General features: G+C 37.7%; 4 protein-coding genes across 5 annotated transcripts; 1 reads left to right on the plus strand and 3 right to left on the minus strand.

Annotated features, from left to right (window-relative positions):
- Positions 1-5,624: 5,624 nt before the first annotated feature.
- LOC131614769 (uncharacterized) lies at positions 5,625-7,934 on the plus strand. Its single transcript, XM_058886322.1, has 7 exons — positions 5,625-5,672; positions 5,789-5,813; positions 5,996-6,301; positions 6,415-6,702; positions 6,816-7,166; positions 7,268-7,355; positions 7,444-7,934. Exons 2-7 carry the CDS (start codon positions 5,797-5,799, stop codon positions 7,702-7,704), a joined length of 1,311 nt encoding a protein of 436 aa, XP_058742305.1. The 5' UTR covers positions 5,625-5,672; positions 5,789-5,796; the 3' UTR covers positions 7,705-7,934.
- A 457-nt stretch (positions 7,935-8,391) lies between these two features.
- Positions 8,392-9,219, minus strand: LOC131614770 (uncharacterized). Its single transcript, XM_058886323.1, has 3 exons — positions 9,179-9,219; positions 8,884-9,082; positions 8,392-8,784 (listed from the first exon to the last, which is right to left on the minus strand). The coding sequence occupies exons 1-3, from the start codon at positions 9,217-9,219 to the stop codon at positions 8,542-8,544; spliced, it is 483 nt and encodes a 160-aa protein (XP_058742306.1). The 3' UTR covers positions 8,392-8,541.
- On the minus strand, positions 9,034-10,831 carry LOC131612483 (protein FAR-RED ELONGATED HYPOCOTYL 3-like). 2 transcript variants are annotated; one of them, XR_009287392.1, is made up of 4 exons: positions 10,179-10,831; positions 10,012-10,092; positions 9,565-9,916; positions 9,034-9,082 (listed from the first exon to the last, which is right to left on the minus strand). XR_009287392.1 is itself a non-coding variant. In XM_058884276.1 (3 exons), exons 1-3 carry the CDS (start codon positions 10,791-10,793, stop codon positions 9,623-9,625), a joined length of 990 nt encoding a protein of 329 aa, XP_058740259.1. In that variant the 5' UTR covers positions 10,794-10,831; the 3' UTR covers positions 9,276-9,622. The 2 variants fall into 2 exon arrangements, 1 of the variants encoding a protein (XP_058740259.1); XM_058884276.1 differs by lacking the exon at positions 9,034-9,082 and having other exon boundaries at positions 9,276-9,916.
- Positions 10,832-10,893: 62 nt separating this feature from the next.
- On the minus strand, positions 10,894-12,416 carry LOC131614771 (protein FAR1-RELATED SEQUENCE 5-like). The gene is made up of 2 exons (XM_058886324.1): positions 11,012-12,416; positions 10,894-10,910 (listed from the first exon to the last, which is right to left on the minus strand). Exons 1-2 carry the CDS (start codon positions 12,414-12,416, stop codon positions 10,894-10,896), a joined length of 1,422 nt encoding a protein of 473 aa, XP_058742307.1.
- Between the last annotated feature and the right edge of the window lie 384 nt (positions 12,417-12,800).

Raw genomic sequence — 12,800 nt, forward strand, 5'->3', positions numbered from 1 at the left:
ACACAGTCGACCATCATCTGTTCATCTGTAACATGGTTAACACTCAGTCGACCATCATCAGTTCATCTGTAACATGGTTAACACACAATCGACCATCATCAGTTCATCTGTAACATGGTTAACAAACAGTTGACCATCATCAGTTCATCTGTAACATGGTTAACACCCAGTCGACCATCATCAGTTCATCTGTAACATGGTTAACACAAAGTCGACCATCATATGTTGAATCCCTGACATGGTTAACACACAGTGAACCATCATCAGTTCATCTGTAACATGGTTAACACACAGTGAACCATCATCAGTTCATCTGTAACATGCTTAACACACAGTCGACCATCATCTGTTCATTTATAACATGGTTAACACACAGTCGACCATCATCTGTTCATTTATAACATGGTTAACACACAGTCGACCATCATCGGTTCATCTGTAACATGGTTAACATACAGTCGACCATCATTTATTCATCTTTTACATGGTTAACACACAGTCGACCATCATCTGTTCATTTATAACATGGTTAACACACAGTCGACCATCATCGGTTCATCTGTAACATGGTTAACATACAGTCGACCATCATTTATTCATCTTTTACATGGTTAACACACAGTCGACTATCATCTGTTCATTTATAACATGGTTAATACCCAGTCGACCATCATCAGTTCATCTGTAACATGGTTAAGAAACAGTTGACCATCATCAGTTCATCTGTAACATGGTTAACACCCAGTCGACCATCATCAGTTCATCTGTAACATGGTTAACACACAGTCAAACATCATATGTTGAATCCCCGACATGGTTAACACCCAGTTGACCATCATCAGTTCATCTTTAACGTGGTTAACACACAGTCGACCATCATCTGTTCAATCCCCGACATGGTTAACACCCAGTTGACCATCATCAGTTCATCTGTAACATGGTTAACACACAGTCGACCATCATCTGTTCATTTATAACATGGTTAACACACAGTCGACCATCATCTGTTCATCTGTAACATGGTTAACACCCAGTCGACCATCATCAGTTCATCTGTAACATGGTTAACAAACAGTTAACCATCATCAGTTCATCTGTAACATGGTTAACACACAGTGAACCATCATCAGTTGAATCCCCGACATGGTTAACACACAGTCGACCATCATCTGTTCATTTATAACATGGTTAACACACAGTCGACCATCATCTGTTCATTTATAACATGGTTAACACACAGTCGACCATCATTTATTCATCTTTTACATGGTTAACACACAGTCGACCATCATCTGTTCATTTATAACATGGTTAACACACAGTCGACCATCATCTGTTCATCTGTAACATGGTTAACACCCAGTCGACCATCATCAGTTCATCTGTAACATGGTTAACACACAATCGACCATCATCAGTTCATCTGTAACATGGTTAACAAACAGTTGACCATCATCAGTTCATCTGTAACATGGTTAACACCCAGTCGACCATCATCAGTTCATCTGTAACATGGTTAACACAAAGTCGACCATCATATGTTGAATCCCTGACATGGTTAACACACAGTGAACCATCATCAGTTCATCTGTAACATGGTTAACACACAGTGAACCATCATCAGTTCATCTGTAACATGCTTAACACACAGTCGACCATCATCTGTTCATTTATAACATGGTTAACACACAGTCGACCATCATCTGTTCATTTATAACATGGTTAACACACAGTCGACCATCATTTATTCATCTTTTACATGGTTAACACACAGTCGACCATCATCTGTTCATTTATAACATGGTTAACACACAGTCGACCATCATCTGTTCATCTGTAACATGGTTAACACCCAGTCGACCATCATCAGTTCATCTGTAACATGGTTAACACACAATCGACCATCATCAGTTCATCTGTAACATGGTTAACAAACAGTTGACCATCATCAGTTCATCTGTAACATGGTTAACACCCAGTCGACCATCATCAGTTCATCTGTAACATGGTTAACACAAAGTCGACCATCATATGTTGAATCCCTGACATGGTTAACACACAGTGAACCATCATCAGTTCATCTGTAACATGGTTAACACACAGTGAACCATCATCAGTTCATCTGTAACATGCTTAACACACAGTCGACCATCATCTGTTCATTTATAACATGGTTAACACACAGTCGACCATCATTTGTTCATTTATAACATGGTTAACACACAGTCGACCATCATCATGGTTCATCTGTAACATGGTTAACATACAGTCGACCATCATTTATTCATCTTTTACATGGTTAACACACAGTCGACCATCATCTGTTCATTTATAACATGGTTAACACACAGTCGACCATCATCGGTTCATCTGTAACATGGTTAACATACAGTCGACCATCATTTATTCATCTTTTACATGGTTAACACACAGTCGACTATCATCTGTTCATTTATAACATGGTTAATACCCAGTCGACCATCATCAGTTCATCTGTAACATGGTTAAGAAACAGTTGACCATCATCAGTTCATCTGTAACATGGTTAACACCCAGTCGACCATCATCAGTTCATCTGTAACATGGTTAACACACAGTCAAACATCATATGTTGAATCCCCGACATGGTTAACACCCAGTTGACCATCATCAGTTCATCTTTAACGTGGTTAACACACAGTCGACCATCATCTGTTCAATCCCCGACATGGTTAACACCCAGTTGACCATCATCAGTTCATCTGTAACATGGTTAACACACAGTCGACCATCATCTGTTCAATCCCCGACATGGTTAACATACAGTCGACCATCATTTATTCATCTGTAACATGGTTAACACACAGTTGACCATCATCAGTTGATTCCCTGACATGGTTAACACACAGTTGACCATCATTTGTTGAATCCCCCGACATGGTTAACACACAGTCGACCATCATCTGTTCGTTTATAACATGGTTAACACACAGTCGACCATCATCTGTTCATTTATAACATGGTTAACACACAGTCGACCATCATCTGTTCATCTGTAACATGGTTAACATACAGTCGACCATCATTTATTCATCTTTTACATGGTTAACACACATTCGACCATCATCTGTTCATTTATAACATGGTTAACACACAGTCGACCATCATCTGTTCATCTGTAACATGGTTAACACACAGTCGACCATCATCTGTTCAATCCCCGACATGGTTAACATACAGTCGACCATCATTTATTCATCTGTAACATGGTTAACACACAGTTGACCATCATCAGTTGATTCCCTGACATGGTTAACACCCAGTTGACCATCATCAGTTCATCTTTAACGTGGTTAACACACAGTCGACCATCATCTGTTCAATCCCCGACATGGTTAACACCCAGTTGACCATCATCAGTTCATCTGTAACATGGTTAACACACAGTCGACCATCATCTGTTCAATCCCCGACATGGTTAACATACAGTCGACCATCATTTATTCATCTGTAACATGGTTAACACACAGTTGACCATCATCAGTTGATTCCCTGACATGGTTAACACACAGTTGACCATCATTTGTTGAATCCCCGACATGGTTAACACACAGTCGACCATCATCTGTTCGTTTATAACATGGTTAACACACAGTCGACCATCATCTGTTCATTTATAACATGGTTAACACACAGTCGACCATCATCGGTTCATCTGTAACATGGTTAACATACAGTCGACCATCATTTATTCGTCTTTTACATGGTTAACACACAGTCGACCATCATCTGTTCATTTATAACATGGTTAACACACAGTCGACCATCATCTGTTCATCTGTAACATGGTTAACACACAGTCGACCATCATCTGTTCAATCCCCGACATGGTTAACATACAGTCGACCATCATTTATTCATCTGTAACATGGTTAACACACAGTTGACCATCATCAGTTGATTCCCTGACATGGTTAACACACAGTTGACCATCATCTGTTGAATCCCCGACATGGTTAACACACAGTCGACCATCATCTGTTCATCTGTAACATGGTTAACAAACAGTCGACCAGCATTTGTTCAATCCCCGACATGGTTAACACACAGTCGACCATCATCAGTTCATCTGTAACATGGCTAACACACAGTTGACCATCATCAGTTGATTCCCTGACATGGTTAACACAAAGTCGACCATCATCTGTTGAATCCCTGACATGGTTAACACACAGTGAACCATCATCAGTTCATTTGTAACATGGTTAACAAACAGTCGACCATCATCAGTTCATCTGTAACATGGTTAACACACAGTCGACCATCATCAGTTGATCTGTAACATGGTTAACACACAGTCGACCATCATCTGTTCATCTGTAAAATTAGTCCCTATTCCTGACTTTTTTTCAATAGAAAACTAAAAAGGGGGACCAAAATCGTTGTTTTAAAAACAGGGGGACTAAAATCGAAAAAAATACAAAATAGGGGGACCAAAGTTACAATTAAAGCATCGAATCCACAGTACTTAAAAACTTCTCAATAGATTGGATTTATTTATGTGGTCCAATTCTCTCAATATAAAGTGGATGGCTTTGATCAATTTGGGTAAAATATAGATCTCATGCACGGTTGTGATCATTTTGTCACTAATAGATATCAACCGGTGATTTAATTTGGACGGCTGATTATATACTCCCTCAACATCCATCGCTGGACCCTATTATACCACTTTAATGTTGGCCACTTTAAATGGAGTTCGAGAATGTTACGTTTTGAAACCCTCTCATCCCAAATCCCTTTTCCATTAAACCATGTCATCTTCATATGTTGCAAACTCCGAAGTGTCCCAAATCCCCCAAATCCCTGAATGTGGTTGCAATAAACCAATGAAGTTGTTTATATCTAACTCAAGAAATAACCCTAAAAGGAGATATTGGAAATGTGCAAATGTGGAGGTGAGTTTGATTGGAAAATATGCTATACGATTTCGTCTTTTATAATCTGTATTATAAAATGGACTTGGTTAATTTATTAGTGAATATGGTTAATTATGATGTTTTTTAGGCAAGGCGATGTTGTAGTTTGTTCATTTGGGATGATGAACTTGATGGTCGACCTCCATATGATCGGAAAATAACCATGGATGCAAGAAATGTAATTCTGGATTCGCACGACGACGCAACAACACACAGTGGGTCAATATGTTGCAGCTGCTCAGAGCTTTTGAAGGATTTGCATTGCTTTGTTAAAGAACTTCGAGACAGGAGAGGAGAGCAGATGGAGATGAAACTGCAAAATGAAGGGAAAATGTCCAAGATTTTTAAGACTTTGTTTTTTTTTTCTTGGATTATTATTGTCATTGCATATTTTAAAATGTCTGATTAATTTATCTAATGTAATTTCTGGAACAATAACCTAATCTATGGTTTTTAATTTCTAGGTTTATGTTTAAGTTACCAATGATCTAACTTATTTATTATTTTTTTAAGAAAAGAAAACTGATAATGGAAAATGAATACCTGTGTTTGTTTTTAATAAGAAAATGATAATCTTGATTAATTTTAAGTATTTAATATATTGAAAAAACATATCACGCCTATGACAAAGGATTCGATATATCATTACTTGGTAAACGTAACATTGCAACTTTTCATCTGACCGAAGATTTGGTATATCATTAGTTGGTAAAGGTAACATTGCATGCTTACTGTTCAGTTTTTAATCTCTCTTTCTTTTGCATTCTCTCTCACCGTTTTGCTGTCGTTCTTTGCGTAACATCCACTCCAACAACAACACTCGATTTCAGACAACATCATGTCTTCTTCAGATAGGTTAGTATCTGTTCTCTTCATTTTTAATTCATCTCTGCTTTTCTGATATCCAAATCGACAGGGTTTTTGAATACCGCGCAAATTTGCTGATTTAAATATCATAGATTTTACATACTTTAGGGTTTTTGATACAATCTTCAGGATTTTATAAACAATGTGTGTTGCATGTTATAATGTTGCAGAGCTGATAAACTCAATCTTCAACATTTTGATGAAAAGAAACTTCAACAGATGTACCTATGTCATAAGTTGTATTTGAAAAAACGATTGCTCCAGAAAAAAAACATCAGGAAATTTTATAGCTACGAAGAATTTTGTAAACAGTTGGTAGAAGTGTGTAATCTTCGAGCAAAATACGGACTTGATCCACCAAAGGAACCTGCCAAGGAGCTCATTCAAAGTGCTCCAGTCAATACTGGTGTTGATGCAAGAAAAAGTTACCATGCATCTGTTTACAGAGCCTCTCTCCAAAATGATGCATCCAGGAGGTAACTCTGAAGTGTGTTTTATGAATATGAACATGTATTTTACCATAAAAACCTGTATGATTAGAGAGCAAGTAAGATAATAACGTTTCTTTACTTCATTGGACCATTTGTAGGAGTAATAAACACAGTAAGGTGTCGGGAATAGCGAAGGGAAAGGGTGAAGCTGGCGAGGGTGGTTCCAGACAACATTGTGTGCAAGAGGTTACCAGTTCTACGATCAACGACAGGCTCTCCGTGGAGGTGGAAGTGTGTAATCTTCGAGCAAAATACAGACTTGATCCACTAAAGGAACCTGCCAAGGAGCTCATTCAAAGTGCTCCAGTCAATACTGGTGTCGATTCAAGAAAAAGCTACCATGCATCTGTTTACAGGGCCTCTCTCCAATCATCTGCATCCAGGAGGTAAATCTGAAGTGTGTTTTATGAATATGAACACGTATTTTACCATAAAAACCTATATGATTAGGGAGCAAGTATGATACTAACGTTTCTTTACTTGATTGGACCATGGGTAGGAGTAATAAACATAGTAAGGTGTCGGGAAAAGCGAAGGGAAAGGGTGTAGCTGGCGAGGGGGTTTCCAGACAACGTTGTGTGCAAGAGGTTACCAGGTCTACGATCAACGACAGGCTCTCCGTGGAGAAAGGAAAGAATAAACTTTGGCAGAACGAAGATAGGTTAATTCGTCCGACCCAAGGTGTGGTGATCAATGAGGGCATGGAAGGCAAACGCAAGAGAGGAGGTCATCGCGAAGTTGATGCCGGAGGTAACGGGAAACTAAAGGGTAAGGCTATAGGTTCTTTGGAAGCCCCCGATGCTCAAAGCGTCGACTATGAATTCACAAGTATATCATCCAACAACAATAGGTAAATCTATTTTGAACGTATATTATATTGAAATAAGTTGCTTCGATGTTGAGTTGGAAGTTTCTAAACAAAGTTTATATGATGTTTTGGCTTTGGTACAGGGTGTACACTACGATCATTGTGAATCAGGATGAAGAGTATTGGGTTAGAGAAGTGTTTGATGCAAAGAAGATGCGCAAGAATGTGATGGTATGTCTTGTTTTTATTTGATTTCCTATAACAGCAGAAGTCAGTTGTTTATTTTAAAGAATCTGACATTCTGTGAAAACCTTTGCAGCAATTTCCAGCAAATGTGATTGATAGTTGCCTTCTCCGCCAAATTTCAAACATTGTTTTACTTGACTGTGATAAGGGTGAACCATACTACTGTGAGATAAAGAAGAGGGAAGAGAAGAAGGAAACATATCTGTGTGGGGCGTGGTTTGATTACGTAAGGAAAGCTGATTTGAAGGTCGGTGACAAACTCCATTTTGTCATCCGATACCCACCGGTGGAGGAAATATTGGTATATGTTGAGCGTAGGGCTGCAACCCCATAGGGGCACCGAGGAGGATCATAGTTGCAATGGTTTTTTTGAAAGTTACTATTTGTAATATTATAATTTTATATTGTAAACAATTATGGAAGTTTATTAAGTTTTATTTATAATGTTCCAGATACAATGTTAGTTGTGATGTGAAGTGAAGTATATTGGGTATTTTGTATGTGTTTGTTAAGTTTTAATGTAAGTGATTGTTATTGCTGGGAAATTTTATGGTTGACCCCAGTTTATTAAGATTGGGCCCTTTTTGTGGTTGTATTAATCATAGCACATTCTGTTGTTTATCTGCATGATTTATATACTTTTTATATCAAAAAGTATTTGTACGGAGTAAGGATCCATGCAAAAACCCATGCAATGCTCAAAATTCAGGGGGTGCAAAAATGAAAAAGCATGAATATGCAAAGTATTTTCCGGATTAAGGTTTCTGTTACTAATGACCTAATTTATGGTTGTTGTTGTTCACGTTTCTGTTCCTAATGACCTAATTTATGGTTGTTGTTGTTGTTTATGCTTTTGTTACTAATGCCTTGATTTATCAGAAAACAAATTATTCATTTATAGAAAAAAGAAACTTCTCATCTGAAATATTTGTAGTGAGTAAATTGCTAACTGAATGATGCAAAATGCTAAGATTTAATTTAATATTATACACAAGAGATACAATACTTCATTACACTGCAAACGTACATAATGAAACTCAACATTTGATTCATTTCAACACCAAAACAGACAACATCAAAACAAACTACATACCAACTACTTAACAAAACATCAAAGAAAATTACTTTCCATCTTCAACCAAGTTTAATTATACGCCTAAAATTATTCGTATTACATCATAAAACGAACAAACATTCTTGTAGGAGGATCTGCCACAGTGCACTCAAGAACATCACCAGCCCTCAGACGAGTTGCTTTAACATACTCATACCAACCTAAGCAAAGATATCTCTCCCCTGGCCTCCTACCAGTCTTCAACACACATGGGTAAACAGCATCGGTATGAACATCGACAATGTCTATCTCAGTTTGCAACGGCAATAACCAATTGGCAGCAACATTAGATGGAAAGTGCTGCATTTTATATATGTTTCATAGCACAAAATCATTATCAATACATGCATATCTAACATACCAACATGTCGATTAAAATAACCGGTCCAGATTACTTACGAAAACATTCTTTCCTCTTACACAAGCAGCAGTGACACGATAATTGAATGAAATGCCATTTTCTTCAACCACGGGATCACCGAAATTTTCATCCATCTCTTCTTCACCTTCATCACTTTCAATGTCACTGAGATCAACATTCTGTTCAACCTCATCGTAAACGTAATTACCTAAATACTCAGCCCATTGTTCATCCATCCTTCAAAAAGATAAACATGCAACTATTAAAATTACAAAGCAAACAATGAAATTATACGTAAACGCAAATATGTAAGCAAATGATAAACATAATTACGTATCACTTGAAGTCACTGAGTGGGATTCACCACTGGACATTTCTCAAGAGCAAGAACACTTAACAATTCACTTTTATAACAAGATTTTTTTCCTTATGTTATTTTTTCCTCTCTTGGTGGTACTACTACTATATATATTGGAAAAATTATATAGGTATAGTTACACCTAACCTAAACCTCATTCAATGGCATTAACTTTAGGTGAAAAAAAATATTAATGCATGATGGTAATATAACCACTACTGCACTCATAGAATTAGGTGACTGACAGTAGAACATATAAACTGTATCAGTGTTGATTTGACTCCACTGAACTTACAAACTATATGCTATGACACAAAAAACCTATATAGATGCATGTATTCTAACCTAAACCTTGTCATACCACTAAAAATCACCTCCAAAGTCATGCCTGGTCAAATTACAGCTACTTATTTGCTCGTTCAAGTACCACCATTGTTCATCAGTCGTTGTGGCCTACCGAAACACGAACCCGAATTTTCCGCAACTGTCGTTGGATATAGTGGGATTAACGGTTGTACATGCATTGGATGCAACATCGGTTGTACCGCTGGCAACACGGGTTGCAATCCATACATTGCAGGCATGGGTATGCTTGTGCTTCCAACTTCCGCACGAGAAGTCGCTGTCACATTCGCGCCACGAGAGTTCGGTGGTTCTGTACATTTATTTTGCACACTACTTCCACCAATGCGACCTCTTTTTCCATTCTTGTTCTGTTTTAACAAACAAATTATTCTTGTGATACAAATAATAACACGTTATAATTAATACAGCATATCAGAGCTTGTATTAAAAAAAAACATAATACCTTCACAACCTGGCTGAATGAATCAGTTACTGGCCGCGACGTCATACCAACATTTTGTTCAGATGGCGCGTTTTCCGCAACCTGCAAATTATACAACAGAAACTACTATGTTTATCAAAAGAGCAACAGATTGACTCAAACGAACAGAATATAGCTTTCGAAATTACCGAACAACTCCTTGCATTATGAGTTCTACTGTTGCATTTAGAACATCGCCTAATAGATTTTATGTCATTCTTTCTTTTCTTTGGAGCACCTTTGCTATTCACAATATTTGGATCACCTACAACTGAGTTCGATGCCAAAATAGGATCGTCCGTACTGCAATACTTTTTGTGTAACTTCAGAATGTCACCCATTATTTCCCCATAAACACCTTCCCTTTTTGAAGCTTCATTGCAAAAGGCAGTAAATGCAGAACAATATGCACCAAACCGAGCTAGCTCAATCATTTTAGAATCATCAGAACCATTACAATTCACGTTCAAGTACTGAATTTTTGCATCCTTCGTCCATCTCGACAAAATCAAACCGGTGGGAATGAGACTAACATGTTCTTCCTTCATGACACCAAACATATGAGAACATGGAATCCCATGAGAATCCCATAACCTACACTCACATTGAAGTGTTTCACCATCATACACAACCTCTACGTCATAGTTATCACAACAATATTTTGTAAATCGATAAGTCTTAAATCCGTTGCGAATTAACTTTTCCTTAACAATCAATGATCCAGCCTTCACTATTTCATCTCTGACTTCCTTGAAAATCTCCATAGTATAAACATTCGCAGCATGGCTCTCAAGGGCACGCAGTTGAGTAGTCATCACAGGTTTTGAAAACTTTGATTTATAATCGGCAATCAGTTCATTGTTTCTATAAGATCTCATAGCCTGATCAAAATTGTGCATAAATTCAAAAATGCAGCCTTTCTTCCTGACATAACTCTTGATGACTGCATTGACGGCTTCACATTGAGACGTAGTTCTTATACGTCCAAAAAACTTCTCACGTAGATATGCAGTTGCCCATAGTGACCTGTTCTCGTACGTTTTTGCAACCCAAGGATTTCCTTCAAGTCCGTTTTCTTTAATTATTTTTGACCAAAACTCTTCAAATTGATCCTTTGTAAAATTAGAGTACATGGCTTTTTGAAAATCTTTCAAAAATGCCGAGTTCTTTACATTCTCAGACGCATTCTTGTTCAAATGCCAAGCGCATAAACGATGTGTCGCATCCGGAAACACCTGTTTTATAGATTCCCTCATCGCCCCATCTCCGTCTGTTACAACTGCTGCTGGGTATCTATTTTCCATGCACTCTAAAAAACACTCCAACAACCACTTATACGTCTCTGTCGTTTCATCTGACACCAACGCAGCACCAAAAATAACTGTCTGAGAGTGGTGGTTACACCCTGAAAATATAACCAATGGGTAGTTGTATTTGTTCTTCTTGTAAGTCGTGTCGAACGCAATCACATCGCCAAAACAAAAATAGTCAGATCTACTGCTTCCATCAGCCCAAAAAAGAGACTTCATTCGTCCATCCATGTCTACGGCATATTTACCATATAACATGGGATCAGTAGATGACTTCACAGTTAGATAATTTATAGCAGCGGCAACGTCACCATCTTTAATATTAGCACGCATTTTACTATCAAAATAATTGTACAGATCCTTCTTTGTAAACCCAACACGATCGTGTCCACCCTTCTGAGCAACCATGTACCCCATTATATGACAAGTTCTAATTCCATTTGACTGTAGACCGTCAATTTGAGCTCTATCTGCTGCAGTAATCTCACGATAAATGGGGTGTAAGTGGACAAACCTAGATGGTGTTAATTCATGGTTGTGAGCCTCTTCAAAACATGTCACTACATAACTATCCTTCTGGGGGTTGTAATGCACACGAAGCCTAGCGGGACAATTAGTGCGGGTCGTAGGTCTGTGTTCTCTTTTTCTATCAAGCCTCCTTAAGTGTTTTGTATCTCTTAGACCGTGTTTATTGCATACAAACTGCCTCATTATAATTGTTTGTCCATCCTCAGTCGATCTTGTCCTAACATCACTTTTCCTAATGGCAAACCCTTTACATTTAGCATACTTGAAATAAAACACATTAGCTTCATCAACTGTACCGAATTCCATAGCACGAATTTCATCAGCAGTAAGGGCATTAATTTTCACTGTTCTATCACCTACAACTGCATCAAATTCAACAAATTTTTCACCGTGACTATCACCATCGCCATCGCCATCACCATCACTTGAACCTTGGTACGCACTGGACACCGAATTACTGTCATCCCGACCATTGTCGGATTCAGAATCAGATGTACCACTGTCACGGCATCGATAGTCGTACGAATCATAATGGTCGGTGTTTTTCATGGTAAACCTGAATTAACACATTTGTTAACACACCAAAAATCAACATAAATCACAGTACCTAATTTCCTATTCAAATCAAAGATACTTAACATAATTGAAATTTCCAAATCATCAAATAGGAAACCCATGTACAGAAAACAATTTCAAGCATCAATCACAATTCCTTATTACGTTATTAAATCAATCGACCTGATTCAAAGGTACCCACCAAAATTAAAATTTCGTAATCATCAAATATAAATCCCATGTAAATAAAACAAATTCAATCATAAACCCTAATTCCCAATCCTAAACCCTAATTCCCAATTTGAAATCAGTAAATCTTAACTATTCAAACAAATATAACAACCATTTTATCATTTACCTTTGCAGCAGCGTGCTCAA

The sequence above is a fragment of the Vicia villosa genome, linkage group LG6 (genome assembly GCF_029867415.1).
Source record: "Vicia villosa cultivar HV-30 ecotype Madison, WI linkage group LG6, Vvil1.0, whole genome shotgun sequence".
NCBI classification, from domain to species: domain Eukaryota; kingdom Viridiplantae; phylum Streptophyta; class Magnoliopsida; order Fabales; family Fabaceae; genus Vicia; species Vicia villosa.